The sequence below is a fragment of the Oryzias melastigma genome, linkage group LG8, assembly GCF_002922805.2.
Source record: "Oryzias melastigma strain HK-1 linkage group LG8, ASM292280v2, whole genome shotgun sequence".
NCBI lineage: Eukaryota > Metazoa > Chordata > Actinopteri > Beloniformes > Adrianichthyidae > Oryzias > Oryzias melastigma.
Window position 1 is genome coordinate 12,799,143 of NC_050519.1, and position 20,241 is coordinate 12,819,383.

Below are 20,241 nucleotides of genomic sequence, written 5' to 3' on the forward strand. Positions count from 1 at the left end.
TTATTGGAGACAAACAGTTGAGGGGATTTGTCCCAGAAAAGTAGATTAAAACACCAAAAACGGAATTCTCTGGGACACCCAGAAAAAAAGTGTTTTGATCATACCACATCATATCAGAAGTGCTTTAAACAAAGTTTATCGGGATTTGCTCTCTATACATGTTTGCACTTCCTCTCCTAATCCTTAAGCTAACTCCAACGCTTTCATCTTCCTCTCTGATCTTGCAGTCTTTGAAAAGAGCAGCGACACACCTGCTCATCCCAGACACTCGGAACGCATGAAAGTCATTGAGCGCGCCCCCACACCTTCATTTTGTTTTAGATTCCACCACCTCATTCTCCAAAAGGCTCTTCTTTATAGGATGGAGGACATCGCCAAGCAGCAAAAACACAACAAAACTGCTTGAAGTGGGCACCAAAGAGAAATTTATGTGATCTTTTTTTCATATAATTTGTGCATAAAGATTGCAAACATCATTAACTTCAACTTTTAGTAGATGAAATTTAGATTGTTGGGGGGGGGGTAATGTTTTGTGCTGCTTCAACCAAATTTCAAACAAATTTTTTGTTCCACAATTTATCGTTTCATTAACTTTGCCAAGGTCTAATGCTGGAAAGAAACCCCAAATCATTATATCACCACCACCATGTTTACCTGAGCATTTTTTAACTGCCGTTTAAAGCAGATGCCACCTATAAACTGCAAACCAGCCCAAGAGTTTTAGGCTTTTGCACCAACCTCCCACACCATATTTCCATTTCAATTCTTTAAGATTCTAAAGCTTTTTATGGTTGCTTGTTTTTTTTTTTTTTTTAAATGTAGAAAAGTTTTTGTTTTCTAAAGTTTGCATCTGAATTTTAAGCTCTTTAATGATAGGCTCTCAATGTGATTATCTGAAGATTCAATCTCTCAGAAATATCTGTGCATTTTTCAAGATTTGCAGGTATTAACCACATTGATTCCCATTTAATCCAGATTTTTTTTTATGAATCTTGCTTAAAGAGAGCTTAATTTTGTCAGAAAATGTCAGGTTTATTCTCTAAATTCAGAAAGTCTGATTATCTTTAGGCCTGAGTGTCACTAGTTCAATTTCTGTTTTCTGTAGTAGGGTCAGACAGACTTACGTGTCTTATCATTTGGGTTGTCATACCATAAAAAATACTTTTTAAAAATCAAACTGCAGTTTCTTTGTTTCAAATTAAGAGCGAGAACAGAACAACAAGCGGCAGAATCCATTAGCTGTCTCTTTTGGGATACCCAAACTATTTTTAAGTGTCTCTAATGAAAATAATAGTTCCTGGTTTACTTCTATTTAATGCAATATATCGTAATAATATTATAATACTAAAGTCCCTGATTAAAACAAACAATCTTTTTGTTAATGTACTGAAAGATATACATTTTAGCATTCTCTTTTCAAATCCAAACATTTGTAAACACATAGACTCATCATAAATATACTTTTTTTTATAGTATACATTTTTTAAAAGCAAAACTTAAGCTAAAAATCTATGTATATCTAAATGGCTCCACTTCTCTTCATGTGTTATTTGACATAACGTCAAAAAGTCTGAGCAATATCTATTGTTTCACTTTATGGATTTTGGCCAGAAACCGTTTCCGAAGTGTTTGATATCAATCTTTCTGCTGTTGCAAAGATTGTTTCCAATTGCAAAGTTTTTTAGGGCAGCTGCTGTTTAATGCAAATGTACTTTTAGGTGAGATCATGCAATCCACAGAGGAATACTAACAGCATCTTGAGGCTGCAGGCTTCAGTGAGCGTGTTAAATTTGAAAGTTTTTGACAGCACAATTAAACCGACAAATCGCGTGTAGGAAAGGGTGACCATGAAAAAAAAAAAACGATTTGACTTTAGAAAGAATCTAAGCTGACGGTTACATGTGAGTGAGCCACTGGAAGAACTACAACAAAGTTTAACAAAAATGTTCATCGAAACACCAAAGAGGTTCTTCTACAGAAATATTTCATCCTTGTGATGGGTCGGGTTTGGATTTTGGGGGCAAAGATTTGGAAAAGTTCTCTCAAAATCCATCAGAATTTCAGAGGCAATCTGTCAACAGAACAGAACAGCTGCTGAATGGATTAAATGAAACTAATGGGATTTCTAGAATAGCTGTACCCATACCTGAATCTGTAAGTAAAAGCAGAAATGTAAAAAAAAAAAAAAAGAAAAAATGGGCCAAATTCCTTTTTCAGTGATGTGACAGAGTGATAGAGTCAAACTGGAAATGACTGCTTCAAATTATAAATCTGAAAGGTGGATCTGAGCGCTCTTGAAGCATGAGGGTACTTACCTCTGCCCCCATATGACTTTCTTTTTGGCTTTATTTTACTTAAGTCAATAATGGCAGAGTGACAACTTTTGTTGCTGTTTGTCTGAGGTTGGACTTCTCAACACCAGAAGCCTCCAGTCAGATAAGAGATTTTTTTTTTTTTTTTTGCATACACAAAGATTGAAGAAAAAACATGTTTTTGTCTGTTTTTTGTTTATTTATTTAAAAAAATCTCATGACTGTAATTCTGTGTTGAGGCTTTTGACCAAAAACATTTTATTAGATTAATTTAAAGGAAGACTTGAAAGCATTTTTTTCTGGAAGACTACTCTGTAAACACGATTACTCATTGCTGTAAATTCCTTAAATATGTGAGTTTCTGATCTAAGAAATTAATTGTTTAAATTGCTTTTCATGTCTGTTTAACTAAAAAATTAAAATGGTTTATGATACAGAAAACATATTTCTAATTAGTGTTTTGTTATATTAGATTGAGATTTTTTTTACTTATGCACATTTATTTGCAGTATTTGACTAAAAACATAAATAAAAATTGTATATATTTGTCCAAGAACACAAAAGGTTTCCCTACCCCATCTAGTGGTAAGATCTTGTAACTACAAGTTTAAAAAACTATTAAGTTAAAGTAAATGTTTTTTTTTCTTTACCAGAAATGTGTAAATTTTAACTGATTTACTGTTAAAAAAAATCTATTTTATAGAAATGTCTAACAGTGATTTGTAAAAATTCAATTTCAGTCTTTTATTGTTGTCCAGCGAAGTCGTGTTACATCAGTGCTTTGGATTTCCGTTTGGAATTTTTCACAAAGCCTTTCATCCGTCGTGGACACTTTTAGCAGCAAAAATAAATCACTCTCTTTTTTACAGACCTCTATCCTGAGAAAAAAAAGGAAACAGATTATTCAAAATTGGAAAAAAAAACAATAAAAGAATAATATTGACCAGTTTCTATTGTGATGTTCGTGAGGATTGGGGATCAGAGATGACTCTCACTTTTCGAGATGAAGGTCAGCGAGCTGCTGAAGATTCAGAATCGGGACAGACCTTCTTTGGGTCCATCATATAAAAACTCATGGCCCAGTCCGTTGCCACATTTTCCACAACAAACCTATAAAAACAAATAAACAAGTGGCCTTCTTTTAATTTTTGTATTCCATCTTGAAACCAGTTCTTCAGTTGTTCTACCTTGATAGGTCCCCATGCTTCTGGATGTTTGCTCACACTGTCCTTATGGAGGGTCTCTGAGAAGGCAGGCCATGGGGACGAATGCTCAAACTTTGAAATGCTGGAAAACAACTCATGGCCGCATTCAGCACACACATATATACCTAAGAGGAGCAAAAACACAACAGATTTTCTAATCCTGGAACCAGGATCTCTGCTTCAGATCTTCTCTGACACTCACCTGGCTGGAAGTGATTCTTAAAACATTCTCCACCAGAAAAGGAGCAATAAGACATTTCCTCCATGTCCAATTCAAGCCAAAAAAGTTTGACAATTATTAATACTTTTCAGTTACGTATTAAGCAAAGAGTAACTGCGCTTAACATGGAAAAAGACAGATCAGTGTCAACAGCTGGGAGCTCTTAAGCAACACCCGATCCTTATGTCACAACTTCCACCTAGTGGCAGAACTTAGGAACTGCTCTGACTTTAGAAGGCAATGTGAGGGACAAACAAGTAAGAAAATATTCAAGCAGAAATTATTTCTAAAATATGTTTATTTGTGTGCTTCAAACTGTGAAAAAACTGATCAGCAAATTTGAAAAGTTTCAGTCCTGCTGGATATTTTTTATATTTGGGCAGCCACATTAAATAACGGATCTCTTAATCAGAAAGATAAAAGATTATCTTTACCAGAAGCAGAAGTTTGCTTATTGAGATAAAATCAGTTAACTACATCTTTCGTGATTGCATAGCAAACAGGTGCAAAAAAGCAGATAGAAGTCCTCTGTCTTTGCTTTCCAGTGAAGTCAGGATTGATCGGCGCTCTGGTGCTCCCAGACCGGGCTTTGTCCCAGAACACTTCATTCTCTGTCCACACCTTCAGCGGCGCAGGGAAACTTCCAGTCCTGCAGCATTTCCTTGTGACAGCTCACTTACTGTCCATCCACCTTATCTGCAGAATGCATTCAACAGCAGACAGTTGCACAACCTTTAAAGCAATAATGTGATGAAAGCTTGAAGATCACTAAGAAACCACAGACTAGATAAGAATAGATTTTGGAAGTTCTTTCTATACATTCAAATATTTTTTTTTGTTTCAGTCTTATCACTGTAAACAGATTGTACCTTTGGGGATGAACTTCAGTGAGTTGCTGAATATTCAGAAGCGGGACAGCCCTTTGGACGGACCGTCATTTACAAACTCGTGACCCAGCCCGTTTCCACATTTCCCGCATCGCACCTAGAACAAGACAACAGACATCTGTCGCTAAAACAATCCTTCCAATACTTTCAATTGTAACTTTGGTGTTCCTTAAGAATGATGAGTAGTTTTGTGACTCGTTAAAGGAGAACAAAATACAACTTTATAACCAGCTTTTCTTTTAAAAGCACCTTGTATGCGCCTGGTCTTTCCTCGTGTTTGGAAACGCTGTCATCATGAATGGTCTCGGTGAAAGCCGGCCACGGAGACGAGTGCTCGTACTTAGAGCGGCTGGAGAACAGCTGGTGCTCACACTTGGAGCACACATAGATCCCTGAAATTAGTATAATTTGTTACATCATTTTGTAGCAAAACAAATAAATACTTAAGTTTATAATGTAACAAATACAGAGAAAAAAGTCTGTAGTAATCCTAGCTGGAATTTGGGAAAAGTTAATAATAAAAGAGGACTCACGGAGAAAAAAGAGGAGTAACAGAGAACTAACATTCCCTTTCTATATATGAGGAGTGATCGAGAAACACACACAAAACATTCCTGATGAGTTCAAACCAGGAAACACACGGATGCAACACTGATTAAGCCCCACAAAAGAACGGCACAGAACCCAGCAGTACAGTGGACACATCATTTTGGACATTAATGGACAAATGGTTTCCATTAACGTCACAGTGGAGAAAAACCTTGTCATAACAGAGGTGTTTGACATGACATCTCATCACATCTCTGTCCGTGGAGACTAAGGTGTAATTCACAGCTGCCACACAAACAATAAACAATAAACAACTAAGAGCACCCCCACCTCAGACAAACAACAAGTCGACGTGTGTTGATCGCTCAAATGAACATAGAATCATTGAGATTTGCATCTGCTCAAAATATCAAGTTATTTAACTTTTTTGTCACAGCAGATAGAAAATGAATAACCTGAATTTCTTATTAACAACTAGAACTGAAGGATCCACTCAGATGAACAAAGAAACATCTAGAGTAGATCTACCTATAGAGTCCTGTTAGCCTGAAAAAGAAACCTTGAATAATTTTTAAAATAATTGTATACGTTTTGATTAATTGCTAAACGATTTCTTCCTACATTTGTTGAACTTCTCCATTTGTAAACTCGTGCGTTTTATAACATTTCTGTTGTGTAACCTGACCTCCACGGTTACAAAATTACCTCCTTAAATATTCCTTTAGGACGTTTGAATCGAAAATATAAGTTCTTTGTGATCAAACTTACTATTTTGTATTTAGTGTTGTGGTTTTTACACCAAACATAACTCCAAAAATAGGTTAAAAGAAGAAGTCTACTGCGTACTTTTAATTTAAGTTAATGTGTCTAAAAACACAGTAGCTAGTTTGTCCATTAATAACTTTAGTGAAATAAACTTTTTCGGTCTACTTTATGAAAAAGTTTAATTACCTGGTTTGAAGTGGTCTTTAAAGACCTCTCCACCGAAGAAAGAGCAAAACGACATTGCTTAAAGTGCTCGGTGTTAATCTGCCTTCAATCCACAACGGAACAAAACATCCGGTCGGCAAAACACTACTTCCTGTTTGTTTGGCATGCCTTCAAAATAAAAGACGTGATTTGAACTGTGCGTTTCTGGGACGTTTTATTGAAGTGAAACAAATACTTAATTCAAGTTTAAAAATGAAAAGAAGGTAAGAATGTTGGTATTTCTTAAACAATAATAATAATAACTGAAACTGTGTCATTACTTTAAACAAAATAGTGCAATTTATGATATGATATTTAAGTCGTAATTTATTTTCAGATGTCTTTTCTATTCAATCTTTCATTTTGTAATTATTATTTTTTTTCAGTTTAAAATTTTCTAGTTTCTAGATTTTATTTGAAAAGCAAGTTTTTTTTAGCATAGCCTTTTTAAATTTGGATTGAATGTTCTAGTTTAAGAAACTTTTTAAGCTAAGGGGATATTACACATTTTATTTTTGTAGCCAAAAAAAACTGAACTTGATTAGCAACCACAGAAGAAGAAAAAAACAGGAGCTCAAGAGCGCCCCCTTCATTTGTGAGAGAACTGCACTCCCTGCCTCACCTTTATATTAAGTCTATGATCCTTACATATAAATACATGAAATATATGGAAAACAGGACATGCTTAATTTAAACAATGTCTAGAATGTATAAAAACACTTAAATAAAATATCACATTATTAGCATACGCAGTTTGCTTGCGCCATCTAGTTAGGCAAAGTTTTCTGCTGACAGCACATCGGAGTGGAATATGTATATTCGTAAAAATACAGGAAATGCATTTATTTATTTTAATCTAGTTTAAAAAAAATAATAATAAATTGCACTTCCCCACTTCTCCAGCAGGAGGCAGTAGATAGGACCTAGAATTTAACTCCTCATTAGGCTACTTTCTTATTTATTTATTTATTTATTGTCCCAATTAATCAAAAGAACACCCACACGATCAGTTTGTTCCATAGTTGTGGGGGCAAATCATTATTAAATCAATTTACCATCGGTTAGACTAGAACAAATAGATTCCATATACAATATACCTTTTCTTTTGTTTTTTTCTAATTTTTATTTTTATGTATTTATTTATTTATTATTATTTATTTTTATTTTTTTTACTGAGTTTATGTTTTTAAAGGGCACAGTCTTCCTCTGGCAGGAATTCCTGCAGGTCGTGTAATTACATAAGCCTGCACGCATGCACTGCGGTGCTGGAGAGTTCATCCCAGTCGTCTGTTTTCATGCTGAGCACAGAACCTCTGACACAACTCTCTCCCTGCATGGTAACCGCAGGTCTCACCCGTATAATCTGGATTAAAGTGTCATCCATGCCGCCAGGTCTCCGGCGCAGTCGTTCTGGCAGATGATTTTAGACTGCAGCGAGCAAAGCGAGAGAGAGAGAGCGAGCAGGGATGTTGCTGCTGAGGTCCGGATGCTTGCTGAACTGCAGATGCTGCGTTTGGAAGTTTGATTGATGTGAGGAGGAGGAAGGCGCTCAGGTATGGCAGCAAAGTTGGGGAAATATTTGCTGCTGGCGGAGCAAATGTGCCGCAGGACTTTGAAGATCTGCAGCATGAGGGCACACTGCAGCTGAAAGACTTCTGCATGAAGCCTTCCTCACTCCAGACCTCTCCTCTTCACCTGTAGGTAAGAGCATTTTTGGAAAATATTGTGGTGGAAAAGGAAGTGAGAGGGTAAAATTACTACTGAGCTCAAGAGAAATGATCTCCGTGACAGAAGTTGTAGCCAAATGTGTCAAACATCAGATAGCACACATATAGTGCAGGATTTAGCATTAGAAATAATCATCCTGCCTGTTTTCTGATGCCACTCTTCACTTGACCCCACAGAACATTAATGACTTTGCTGAAATATATTTTTATCTCTTGCAGGAAAAATTATTTTCTGTCTCCTTTTAATCTTTCGGTCAAACCTAATCCAGGATAGACAGACTGAGAGAGGTTAAAAGAAAGTTTTTTCATCTCTCAGTATATTTTTAATCTTTTCACTATTCAGTTGCAGGTCCCATGTGTCACACCCATGTTCAGGGTGAGTGAGTCGAGTCTGGTCCGAGTTGTTTCCACTGCTGCTTACAGGATTTAGGTCATTTGGGTTACCCTTAAGTTAAGTAGGTAAAAGTAGGTTTGAGTTCACAAACAATCAAGGATACCTGGGTAAACTTGAACTCACTTTCCCTTTGCCAGGTTTTTGTTTGTCATATTAGTGAGCTAATACTCATCTCTAAATTCTTTTTATGCTTTTTCTTCACAGCCAGAGATCAAACGTGGCTTATACTCTGTGATTACTAAAAAAAAAAAAAAAAAAAAAATCAATGCTTAATCATCACTTTTAATTTACTATTTGGATCTTAGTTTTGAAAGTGATTTTTGAAACATTTTTAATCATTTTTGCAAAGTTTGCAGACCGAAACCATACATGAAAACATTTTTTTTTTGTCATTAGAAGAACAAAATAATAAAGAATATCGATGGCATAAAACATCAAGATCAAAGTTTAAATACAAATCTATTTCTTGCAGCATAAAATAAAATTAATACGAGTTTGACTGGAGAACACATACAAAAATGCAAGTGCATCTTGGTCTTACTGTCAGCGCCGACGGTTCCACTTTTCATCTTCTTATTTTGAGCAAAACTGAATCCATAACCTGAACTGGAACGCTGCCAAAACTCAGCCATCCCTGCGCTCCACTCAGCAGCAAAGAGACCTTCTGTTCTCTGTCAGCAAAACCGAATTCCAACTGGACTCCCGAAGAGAAATTGATCAGGGTAATTTAAGGCAGTCTGCAGCAGCCGACCTGCTGAGGGAGCAGCACTTTTGGCTGATTGTTTTTGACGCCCAGCCCTGCACGGGTGATGACACACAAATGAAGTGCAGTGAATGAATATTATACTGCAGCAGCAAATTTCTCCAGAGGAAAATACCTGAAAAAAACATTTTCAGTTTTTCTGAAAATCTGCTTTCACAAAGGTTAATTTGAAGTAGAGTTTGGTGGTCACAAACTGTGTTAAATGTAATTTCATTCAACTCAAAAATGAAAATGTATTATTAATATTTGTTTTGTTGAGGGGAATAACAAAAAAAAAAGAGAAGTGAACCCTTAGGAAGTGCCTGACATATATGTAACTACTTAATGACCAAATACCCCTATTTTATAAAAAAAAAATACATACATTCTTCTATTTTTTTTTTTTTTCGTTCAAGGTGAGGCTAAATTAAGTGAAGTGGGGTGTGTGTGTGTGTGTTTTGTTTGTTTGTTTTTTTTAAGCTTTAAAGAGTTTGGTATTTTTCCAGACGCTGTAAGTATAAAAACCTACAACCCCAGCATGATTCCAGATATGATGTACCTGTTACTGAAAGATGCAAATAAGGAATTTTCTATGATTTTCTGCAGGAAGGTGAATCAGAAAATATTGTGTTTAAAAGCAGAACTGGATCTTTTCACAGACTTAGCAGAAACTATGGAGCTCCTAAAGGGACATCAAAGCTTTAAAGTTTGTTTTTCTGGTAACTAACTTGTGTGCACCAGATAATAACTGATTTTTTTTTCTAAAAATTGGAGTAAAAAGAATTATAAATATGGAAGTTAAAAAAAAAAAATTCTAAAAATTAAAACTATTATTTTTGTTACCAACTGGTGCACAGCAGTTACTGCCTGGTGAGCACAAATTTGTAACCAAAAATATTTTTTTAAACTTCAATTTTTAGAAAAAAAAACAAAACTCCTTTTTTTGTTTTTACATCAGTGTCCCTTTAGGGGCTCCGTATGCACCCGATAGAATCTGATATTTTTGCCTTTTTTTAATTGAAGTAAAAAAAACGCTGAATAATTTCTGTTACTACCAGTTACTAACCACATTTTTTTTACTTCAATTATTGGAAAAAAAAAATATGATCAAATTTTTTTTTTTACTTCAGTGTCCCTTTAGAGGCTCCGTCAATCAGATAGTAACTGAATTTATTTTATTATTATTTTTATTTTTACAAATATTTCAGTTTAGGAAAAAAATTCTGGTTACTATCTGGTGCGCACCAGGTACTAAGCTGAATTTTTTTGGATACTTCCATTATTGAAAAAAAAATATATATATATATATATATTTCTTTGTGTGTGTAATTGAAGTGACTTCAACTTTTGCCATTTCTTCTAAGATAAATTAAAAAAAAACCTGAACAAATCTGCTACATATTTTTTTGTGTCACATGATTTTCAGGGTCTGACATGGATGCTACAAACCAAGAAGTTTACATCAACTAGTTTCTACCAAAATCTGCACAACTGTTTGCATCATGGAAGAGAGTAAGCTCATCTTCAGCCTGGACCGTAAAGACGAAGGCCCCTCTGTGGCTTTTACAAAAGACAAACCTCAAACCAGGGAGTCTCGGTCTGACCTCAGCCTTGGGATGGATCTGGAGTTGGGTCAAAGTTTCCACTCAAAGCCCCTGTGCCTCCCTCACTCCCCGTCATCTCCAGGATCTTTATCGGACCTGTCCATGATGTCAGAGGATCTTCTCATGACCACCGGCCTGGTCAAGTCTTCCTCCACAGACCTGAAGCCGAGAGAGAGCAGCACTCTGAGAGGCAAGCCGCTCCTCAGCTTGGTCAAGTCTTTCAGCACTGAGATCTCGCGCAGGGCCGAGCCGGAGGTCAATCTCTCCATGTCTGACTCCAAGCTTCATCTGCATCCCTGGAAGACAAACCAGAAGATCCCAGAGGACAGGCCTGATGAGGGAGGAGGGAATCAAAATGGAGAGGGGACATCACCTCCTTCTGCAGGGAACTTGTCTCCCACTGAACCTCGAGGGAGCTCCCTGATCGCCGAGTTGGAGGACACACGGAGGAAGTTCTCCGAGGCTATGCAGGATCCTCTCAGCATGTTGAGTAAGATCATGGGCGACGAGAGCTCCGGGAGTCCCAAGCAGGGGAAAGCTCCAGAAGACTCACTGGTGTTACAAAGTAGCTGCAGGAGGAGCAGTATCAGTGAAGATTCCGACCTGAGATGCAGGAGGACGGATGGCGAGCAGAAATCCACATGTGACAGTCCTGTCAGGAGATTCCAGAAGGACTCGCCAATAAAATCCAGCGACAGCCCAGAACGAAAAGACAGGAACTTAGAAATCTGCTCTTACGGGGATGTGATTCAGGTGGTGGAGCTCCAGGGTGGAGCTGGACGGACACATCGGAAAACGTTTCCCAAGTCTAGGGTCACGATCATGGGTTCTGCTTTTCCCATTCACTGGCTCTTCCCTGTGGGACTTCTGGCTTATGCTTTTTTCGTGCTGCCCCTGCCGTCCTACGTTACAGGTCTGTCTCTGGGGGTGGCGTGTGGGTTCATGCTGGGCTTGGTGGTGGTGTTTGTGTTTTCTCCAAGACAGGCCGGCTCCAAAGGGAACGCGGGATTTAGGAGCCAGACTATTACGGATGATCTGGATAGGGAGCTCACTGATCCAGGCTCTCTAGAGGTAATTCATTAAAAAAAATCTAGTCATGAAAGTGTTTGCAATGTCAGTGTAGTCTGTATGCAGGAGACTGCTTTGTTTATCTACTTTGACTACATGGAAATCAAGGACAATAGATCAACTTTGAGGTGATTGTTGCACAAAAACTGCCTTCAGGCCAAGCAGGCTAAGCAATTTTCAGTTTAAAAATGGCTCATCACAGTATTTTCAACATTTCTGCTGGAAAAGCAGATTCGGCTGTCACACCATGTGCAGCTAACAAATAGGAGGAGCTCAGATTTTACCCTGCTTGCATGCATCCACAGTTAAGTACATTTTTATTTTGTCGTTGGGACCTTTTTCCCTCAGGGCTGGATGAGTGAATCCTACAGCTATGACCCTGAGACTTTCCACCCCTCCATCACTCATTCGGTTTACGTGACGCTGGATGACAGCCGGCTGCGCCTGGCCTACCCACGGACCAACATTCCCCGCTGGGCTTCCTTCGAAGAGACGCAGCACGAGGTGGCGTTTCTACACGCCCACATTTACCAGCTGGCAAACAGTAAGGTCAGTGTGATCAAGGGAGACGCACCTGATAGTCCGAGGGGAGCAGAAGAGAAAGCCCAGGTGACCTCTCACCTGAGTCTCGTCTTTCTGCACCCGCTTTGTCATCCAACACAGAGGTGAAAGGCCTGATGCACTCAGTGAACACGACTATTGCGTGAATGCTTTTTAAGCATTCACACAATAGTGATTCTGATTCTCTCTCCTATTATTTTTTTATTTGGTACGTTTATTGGCACATAAAAACTCAATCACACTTTCAGCAATTTCAGCAATCTTGCTATCAAAATTTTCAGCTCTTTAAGGACTTTATCGCTTGTTTTTCTGGTATTCGTAAACTTTACGCAATTTATGCAATTTTTTTAGCACCATTGAAATAAATAGGAATATGTCAAATTTATGCAATTTTTGCAAATTATGCAATGAAAAACATCCAGAATGTTCATGCCTGCTAAATTGTTTACAAATTTACACAATTTTTACAAATTTTTTCCATGCAATTCCTTAAATTTTTGTGCGCTTTAAAACCTGTACAATATCGTTATCAAAACGTTCAGCATCTTAAGGACATCAATGCTACTGAGGTTTTAATGACTGGTTTTGATTTTAGCTCATATTTTAGCAACAGGCTAACGTTTTTGGATAATTTAGCATCTAATGAGGTTTTTTGGGCTCTTCTTGAGTTTAGCTAATATTTTAGCAAAATGCTAGCTTTTTTGGCTAATTTGGCACCTACTAAGGTTTTTTGGGCTTTTTTGGAGGTAAGCTAACACTTAAGTGAAATGCTAGCTTTTTGTTAGCTAATTTGGATTCCAAAGGCTCATTCTGAGTTCATACCTTTATTTTTTTTTAATTGTGCAGATTTTTTTTTCAATTTTTCAAGAAATTCTTCAAATTCTATGTACACTTAATGCAATTTCTGCAACTTTAAGTCCTTTAGCAATTTTAGCAGTATGCAAATAGCTTTAGCATTTTCAACAAATCCCTTCAGCAACTACAGTAAATTTCTTCACCAAAAAGCTTCAGTATATTCAGCAAAAGCATTTACACTAGCATTAGCGCTGGTAATGCAGCTTTTCTAGTTGTGTTTACTTTCTCACAAAGAAAACCATTTTTAAAAGTCTTTTCCCTCCAGGTTTCTTTAGAGCCTCCCGGTTTGGCTCGTAAGAGAATATGGAACAGGAAGTACCCCATATGCATCACCCTGGCTGAGGGTGAGGTGGGGGAGGAAACCTTTGATGAAAGGCAAGGGGAGGACGAGAAGGCAGAAGGGCACGTCGTCCCGGACCAGCGCTGCCCCGTCACTCTCTACCTGTTTGGTCGCACGGGAAGAGAGAAGGAGGAGTGGTTTCAGCACTTTCTGCTGGCGTCCAAAGCTGGAGCTGTGACCAGCAATGAGGAGAATACAGGCGAGGGTTTGGAATTAAAGCCTGACTGTTGTGACCTCAGGTACTTTATTATAATCTACTTTTTATGTATTCGTCTTTTAGAAACACCAAGTGGAGAAGCTCTCAAGGAAAACGCAGAGGATGCCAATGACCTCTCTGTAAAATCCAGAACGATGCTGGACTACACCACCTATATGGCTCAGCTGATTGGCTCAAAAAGATGCAGCCCCGCCCTCAGTCCATGCCAAAGTGAGAAGGGAAGCCCTTCGACTTGCAAAAAGGTTAAAAGTCATTCTTTTCCCCCAACTATGTTTCAACATATTGTCATATATGTCAGAAAATCGTCCTCCATAATGTTGCTCTTTTTTCAACTTAAAGCTGCGCTCAGAACTATGTAAAACAATCCAACTGGATCAGAACTAAAAACATGAATTCCTTGCAGGTTCACGCTGAAGATCCTGGCTCTGGAGGTGAATCGGGAGGTGATCCATCTGCAGCGACTGAGTCAGCCAGGTGCTCTGCCGAGAGCCAGCCCACCTGGGTGAACTGCCTGGTGGGCAGAATATTCTGGGATTTTCTGGGAGAGAAATACTGGACTGACCAGGTGGCACACAAGATCCAGAAGAAACTCAGCAAGATTAAGGTAAAGGAGGACGTTTATAGACATTTTTATTAGGATTATTGTGGAAATGAAGGATACAGAAAGTAGGAAAAGAACTTAGCTAAACAGTAAAAACGTGTGTTTGTCTGTGTGAGAGATTCTGCTGATAGCACAGACTGCAGCATCACATTAATCATTTCAAGCCCCACCTGTCTCACACCATCCTTTTTATTCCCCTTTATTCACACACACCCAGCAGGACTCCCTGCTTAGTCTTCTCTTTAGCATATTTGCCTCCGTGTTGCCATTTTATCCCTGAAACACCTTCTGTTTGTCGACAGTTGCCATATTTCATGAACGAGCTGACTCTGGCTGATCTGGACATGGGAACCTGCCTTCCTCAGGTCTTACACACGTCCAAACCTGCGCTGGATCGCAGAGGTACTGCGTGTGTCCTCAACTTCAACGTATCCACTAATGTTTGTCCGTCTGTCTGCTGAATCAGGTTGCAATCTACATGTTTGGGTTTAGGGGTTTGATAGTCTTCCATTGTCTTCCTTACTGAAGCGATTAGCAATCCTCTTATCCGGATTAACCATCAGCAACAAGCCAAAGCCGAGCGCTGCTTATCCAAAGAATCAAGGAGAGATGTTGGATTTGCCTCTAAATCAAACTTTATTCAAAAACATTTTACATTGGACAATCTGCAGATTTAAACTCTCCTTTGAGAGTAATCCAGAACTGACTTTATGTTTGTGAAGTTGTCAAAATATTCAGTTTATGAGGGTAAAACTTGAATTTCACTGAAAGTTACGAGCTAACACATTTGTTGTAGCTAGCTACCAGTTGTAAGTTAACTCCCTTCACCTCCTTTGACTCTGAGGCCTGTGGCTGGAGCTGGAGGTGGTGTACACAGGCTGCCTTCAGATGACCCTGGAGACTAAGATGAACCTTTCTAAGCTGGGAAAGGAGGAGGAGGATGAAGCTCATAGTGTTCCTGAGACACAACATGTTGGGTAAGCATCATTTACACTTCCATCATTTTATGATCTATTGTAAAAGCGTTCCCAGTGGTCTTTTAATTATGATTATTAACCAATTTTTTTTTAAATGTGTGCTGTTTTATGGGACATAGTTTCTGCAGAGCGGCAGGAGTTTTTTTTTTTTTTTTAGAAATTCACCTCTAAGTTGAGGATTGTTGGCTCTGAGCAACCCCACCCCTCTTCCCCTCTCTGTAGAGGAGTGGAGCAGTGAGACGGTGGCCTGCCCAGTGTGGCATTTTTTTTTTTTTTAATTTGCTCCCAATTTATAACATTTTGAATAAAGAAATACTCAGAATAATAGTTTTATTATAAATGTCATCCATGATGAGAAAAATGCCGCAAAAACATGTGAAAAACATCAAACACATAATTTTCATCAGAATGAGTCTTTAACATTTCTCAAAGCAATTTGTCCTAATGCATTATGGGTGTTTTTTCAGCTCTAAGGCAAGGCTGTGTGTATTGGCCGATAGTGATGAGGAGTCATCAAGTGCTGGATCCTCCGATGAAGAGGAAATTCCTGCGTTTGAGCCGCAGGGATCTCAGGGGGAAAAGAGCAGCGGAACAGTGGCTGATGGGTAATTTGTCTGCTTCACTAGTGTTTTGTTGTACAAAATTTAGCTTAGAATTTAATAGAAGAGGTAACAGCTTTATGTCGTTCACAGACACACTGGTGGCAGCACAGGTAGAAAAATCCTCAAATTTGTTGACAAGATAGCAAAGTCCAAATATTTCCAGAAGGCCACAGAAAACGAGTACATCAGGAAGAAGATAGCTGAGGTGTCCAACATGCCCCTGATGCTCAGTGTTGAGGTTCTGGAGCTTTCTGGAACTCTGGCGGTCAACATTCCTCCTCCCCCTACAGACAGGATATGGTAAGCACCATATTCACCCCATTTTTATTATGAAGAAATCTGTTTCAAGCTTCCTCTTTCCGTTTCAGGTACAGCTTCAGAGTGCCTCCCAGGTTAGACCTCCATGTGCGCCCCATGCTGGGAGAGCGGGAAGTCACCTTCACTCATGTGACAGAGTGGATCGAAAGGAAACTGCAGTGTGAGTTCCAGGTCAGTCCATCCGTGCGTCTGTTTGTTCGCTGTTTGATCTCAGCTCTGATTCAATGTGCTTTGTTTTTTTCTGCACCTCTGAGCAGAAAGTGTTTGTGATGCCCAACATGGATGATCTGTATCTGCCTCTGATGACATCTGGGCTGGAAAACACACCCACATCCCATCAGTCCTCAGTTCATTCCTCCTCCTGCCAATCATCCGTGGAGTCTCAGGAGTACCTGACAGAGTAGAGCCCCCTAGAGGCCACTCATCCCACTGCAGTGACTTTGATGGAGAAAGAACTAATGCAACAGTGCCCCCTGCTGGAATCCTGAAAAAGTGAATCTACCTTGATCATGATGTGCAGCATCAGCAAATGGAAATACAAAGACCGAAAAGATCCCTTTAATCCAGCAATGATGGTGCATGATGTCTACGTGATTTATAGACATTGAATAAAGTTTATTTAGAAATTTTATAGAAATATATATATATATATGATTATAAAGTCAAAATATGAAAACAAGGTGCCTAAATCACAAAAATGCTCTAATGATAGGTAGAAAAAAGCAAATAATCACATGAAAAACTAGAATTTTGAACCTGGTTTTATTATTATGCGAGAAACCCCACAAATCAAGTATTTTTCAGGCTTCCTCTGGTTGAGGTTCTGGCATCGTCTTCAGGACGTCTTTCTTTAGCGGCCCCTGCAGAAAAAGGCAGAGTTAGTGCCTTCTTCTACTTTGCTTCCTGGTGTTCCCATGTGAAATGTTTCCTCGTCCTTACCATAAAAGCTCGTTTCTCCTGGGCGGTTTGGAAGCGCCCGTGACCAAATTTGGAAGTGGTGTCGATAAACTTGAGCTCAATGGCCTCGCCGGCCTTGCGGGATCTGTGCGTGAGCAGGGACTGGAAGAAGGGGAAAACACACATTATCAGAAAGCCAAGCCAGAGAGACATTCGTTAACAAAAATCAGCTGAATTACATTTTTGTAGTCCATCTATTACCTTTCTGATTGTAAGAACACGCTTCTTGGCTCCAACGACGCAACCTTTCACCATAATGAAATCATTATTCACCTCACCATAGCGAGGGAAGCCTCCCTATGAGGAGGAAATTACAGTAAAATGTAACAATGTAATGAATTCTTGCATATATGAAAACCTATTTTGGTTTTTCTTCTGTGCATAACAGAGACATAAAGAGAGACGTACCATAGGAGTGATAGTTTTCTGGCTTGTGTCATAGTTAGTTGAGGCGTTGTTCCGGATCAGCCTCCCATCCTGGATGTGAACTCCTTGACCAATACGGTAAATCTGAGAAATAATTCACCAAAAACTGATTTTAGGAGGCTTATTGTTTCTTATTTTGGTCAACAACAAACCTTCTTGTTGATCTCCGTGCGGTGGTGATAGCCTTTCTGCCCCGCGCGAGCTACCGTGAACCCCACACGAGACGGATGCCAAGCTCCAATACAAGCCACCTTCCTCAAACCTTTGTGAGTCTTCCTGGGTAGTTTCTTTGTGTGCCAGCGGCTAATCACACCTGTCAGGCCAAACAACATTTTTTAGAAATCTGACTTGTCTGATTTGGACTCACCTTTCACGTTTTCCAGCACATCTCCCACCTTTGAATCCATGCCCCTTGGAGACACCAATGATATCAATCATTTCATCCTGGTAGAACACAGTTGATACGGGGACTGCCTTCTCCAGATGCTCCTTGGCCCAGTCGACTTTGTCTGAGACGCTGCCTCCATTCAGCTGCACCTCCATGATGTGAGCCTTTTTCTGTTTCATGGGCAACAAGCGCATCTGTAGAGACAAAGAATCCAGGATGTTTTCAAATTCATGTTGTTTAGTTACCAAGATCTCCTCAGAATCCACTATGATTTGATTATTGCTAAAGTTTGAATTGGATGCAGCAATATTGAAAAAAATTGATGTATTCTACATTGGAAATCTGTTTAGACGCCAGGTTCTGTACGGAAAAATATTTTTAAACTGTTATCTGAAACTCCAGTAGCCCCCTCCTCCTCTTTAAGGTTATTACTGCTGGCAGTCGACCCGATGAAGGATTTGGCGCCCTTTCTTTCTGCCCCTCCTTCTGCCCTTTGGCAGAACGCGGTGAACAGCTGCACTGGTTATTGAAGTAAGATTGATGCTCGAGCCATACCTGAGAGTGAACAATCACCCGGATGACCGAGCAGTACTTCTTCATCGCACCAAAGTCCTTGTCCAGCTGTTTCTTTCCGCTCTCATCCTGCCACTTTTTACTGTTTTTGGTGAAAGCCTTTTTCTTGCTCTTGTGCCTGAAAGTACATTTTTATGAGAAACGATGATCAGACAGCTGCATGTGCGATGGAGTCACCGCGCACCAGTTTTTGTAGAATCTGCGTCTGCACTCATCACTTAGGTGCTCAGCGAAGATTGTTTTCAAGCACCGGAGCCCTCGGACAGTTTTGATGTATCCCACCACCCCTACCACAATGACAGGGGGAGTCTCGATGATGGTGACTGCCTCAACCTCTTCTCGCTTTGAAATCTCTGAGGAGGAGATGAGATTTTTCCTGCTTTGTGACATGCTTGTTTGCTTAAACCTAAAGTAAAAGACTTTCTTTACGACAATGGTGCAAACAAAGACTTGATGTACGTACTGAGACCTGGACGATGAACCTCTCTCAGTGTGTGGGTCATGCCGGCCTTATATCCCAGGAAGGCTGTGAGGTGGACGGGATGACTAGGATCGTCTTTGGGCCAAGAATGAACCTTCCCCCTGTGCCTCTTGCTTCGCTTGTGGGGCAGAAACCCCATGTGTCCATGCCGAGGGGCATGGAACTTCCTGTGAGACTGAATTTCATAATCCCCACCTTGATTTAATACTCGGTCTATTTAAGAAATTTTAATTACTTTCTTAGAGTAACTTTATTTACAATGCTAGATTTCTATATTGAGAAATTTTAGATCAGTTAATTACTTCCCATAAAACATAGTACAGTTTTACTTGATTTTTATCACAGTTAACATGGTTCAAGTAGCTTACATGATACCATAACATGGTAAATTGCATACCTTAAAGGGCTGGCACAACTATTTACCATTTTTTTGTTGACTAAAATAAAAATCTAATGAAAATGCTTTTCACCAAATTATATTTAACAAATTCCCCTAGCAGAGTGGCAAACATGCATGCACTTTTATGGTAGATTAATGTCGTAATCTGCGAACAACAGCAAAACAAACAGCACTGACCATGTCTGAGCGACGGCCTCTGCAACAGATAGAAAGAGAGAAGGGGCAGAGCTGCTCCAAGCATCATGCATAAGGTGATACACAGAGTAAAGGCTCTAATTTTGTGTTTGGCCCGCTCAAGACGATGTATTTGCTTTCAAACAAGCCAATCCATGCCAAGTCTGAAAAGGAGCACACAGAAAGGCAGCACAAGTCTTGGGCAATTGGGAGGCTTATGAAGGTAGGACATTAGAGGAAATGAGTGTACACTTTTTAGAAGTTTCACTTAGCACATACCTAATATTTACAGATAAACAAAAGTAATATTTATGCATATGCATTCAGCTGTTGAATGTTATTGTATAAACTTATATCTGAAGTTGCCAGGACCTTAACTTCTCACAATTTAAGATGTTCTTTATGTTAAACTAAGAAGGCACAAATAGAATCTGAGACAATTTTTCAAATAGCCTATCAGTAATTAGGCTCTTAAACCTTACATGGCTTATTATACCAAGCTGAATTTTCTTTTTTTTATTACTATTTTTGCAGATTTGACTCAATAACATGAAAAACACCCCCTCACAGAATCTCTATGTTTCTTTTACACACATGAAATAATCAGAGGAAGCTTAAATTTAAACTTTCTGCTAGGATTTCATAAGCATAAACTATTGATTGCAACATTCTTTCAGTTTATATCAAATATTCA

At 39.0% G+C, this 20,241-nt stretch overlaps 3 protein-coding genes and 1 pseudogene across 5 annotated transcripts; 1 reads left to right on the forward strand and 3 right to left on the reverse strand.

Moving 5' to 3' along the window:
* Positions 1-798: 798 nt before the first annotated feature.
* On the reverse strand, positions 799-3,928 carry LOC112146510 (annotated as a pseudogene).
* An 89-nt stretch (positions 3,929-4,017) lies between these two features.
* Positions 4,018-6,273, reverse strand: LOC112146509 (methionine-R-sulfoxide reductase B1-A-like). Its single transcript, XM_024272372.1, has 4 exons — positions 6,125-6,273; positions 4,874-5,016; positions 4,607-4,721; positions 4,018-4,433 (listed from the first exon to the last, which is right to left on the reverse strand). Exons 1-4 carry the CDS (start codon positions 6,177-6,179, stop codon positions 4,414-4,416), a joined length of 333 nt encoding a protein of 110 aa, XP_024128140.1. The 5' UTR covers positions 6,180-6,273; the 3' UTR covers positions 4,018-4,413.
* Positions 6,274-7,319: 1,046 nt separating this feature from the next.
* Positions 7,320-16,968, forward strand: LOC112146485 (testis-expressed protein 2). Of its 3 annotated transcripts, XM_024272330.2 has the most exons (12): positions 7,320-7,843; positions 10,432-11,680; positions 12,026-12,226; positions 13,359-13,632; positions 13,714-13,892; positions 14,054-14,254; positions 14,554-14,653; positions 15,096-15,228; positions 15,696-15,833; positions 15,921-16,130; positions 16,199-16,319; positions 16,406-16,968. In XM_024272330.2, exons 2-12 carry the CDS (start codon positions 10,508-10,510, stop codon positions 16,550-16,552), a joined length of 2,877 nt encoding a protein of 958 aa, XP_024128098.1. In that variant the 5' UTR covers positions 7,320-7,843; positions 10,432-10,507; the 3' UTR covers positions 16,553-16,968. The 3 variants fall into 3 exon arrangements, with proteins under 3 accessions (XP_024128098.1, XP_036069164.1, XP_036069165.1); XM_036213271.1 differs by having other exon boundaries at positions 13,359-13,892; XM_036213272.1 differs by having other exon boundaries at positions 7,320-7,839; positions 13,359-13,892.
* Positions 16,892-19,698, reverse strand: LOC112146499 (60S ribosomal protein L3-like). The gene is made up of 10 exons (XM_024272357.2): positions 19,551-19,698; positions 18,956-19,148; positions 18,677-18,845; positions 18,475-18,610; positions 17,927-18,113; positions 17,684-17,844; positions 17,514-17,615; positions 17,307-17,402; positions 17,088-17,207; positions 16,892-17,008 (listed from the first exon to the last, which is right to left on the reverse strand). The coding sequence occupies exons 1-10, from the start codon at positions 19,551-19,553 to the stop codon at positions 16,949-16,951; spliced, it is 1,227 nt and encodes a 408-aa protein (XP_024128125.1). The 5' UTR covers positions 19,554-19,698; the 3' UTR covers positions 16,892-16,948.
* Positions 19,699-20,241: the final 543 nt, after the last annotated feature.

What these genes read in the sequence shown, in the direction of transcription:
- LOC112146485 (XM_036213271.1), top strand. Translation starts at nt 10,508, where the DNA reads ATGGAAGAGAGTAAGCTCATCTTCAGCCTGGACCGTAAAGACGAAGGC. An exon ending in CCTGAGACACAACATGTTGG is followed by an intron (nt 15,229 to 15,695) that starts GTAAGCATCATT and finishes GTGTTTTTTCAG; the next exon opens with CTCTAAGGCAAGGCTGTGTG. An exon ending in AACTGCAGTGTGAGTTCCAG is followed by an intron (nt 16,320 to 16,405) that starts GTCAGTCCATCC and finishes ACCTCTGAGCAG; the next exon opens with AAAGTGTTTGTGATGCCCAA.
- LOC112146499 (XM_024272357.2), bottom strand. An exon ending in CGCAGATTCTACAAAAACTG is followed by an intron (nt 18,611 to 18,676) that starts GTGCGCGGTGAC and finishes ATGTACTTTCAG; the next exon opens with GCACAAGAGCAAGAAAAAGG. An exon ending in GTGTTCTTACAATCAGAAAG is followed by an intron (nt 17,208 to 17,306) that starts GTAATAGATGGA and finishes CCCTTCTTCCAG; the next exon opens with TCCCTGCTCACGCACAGATC.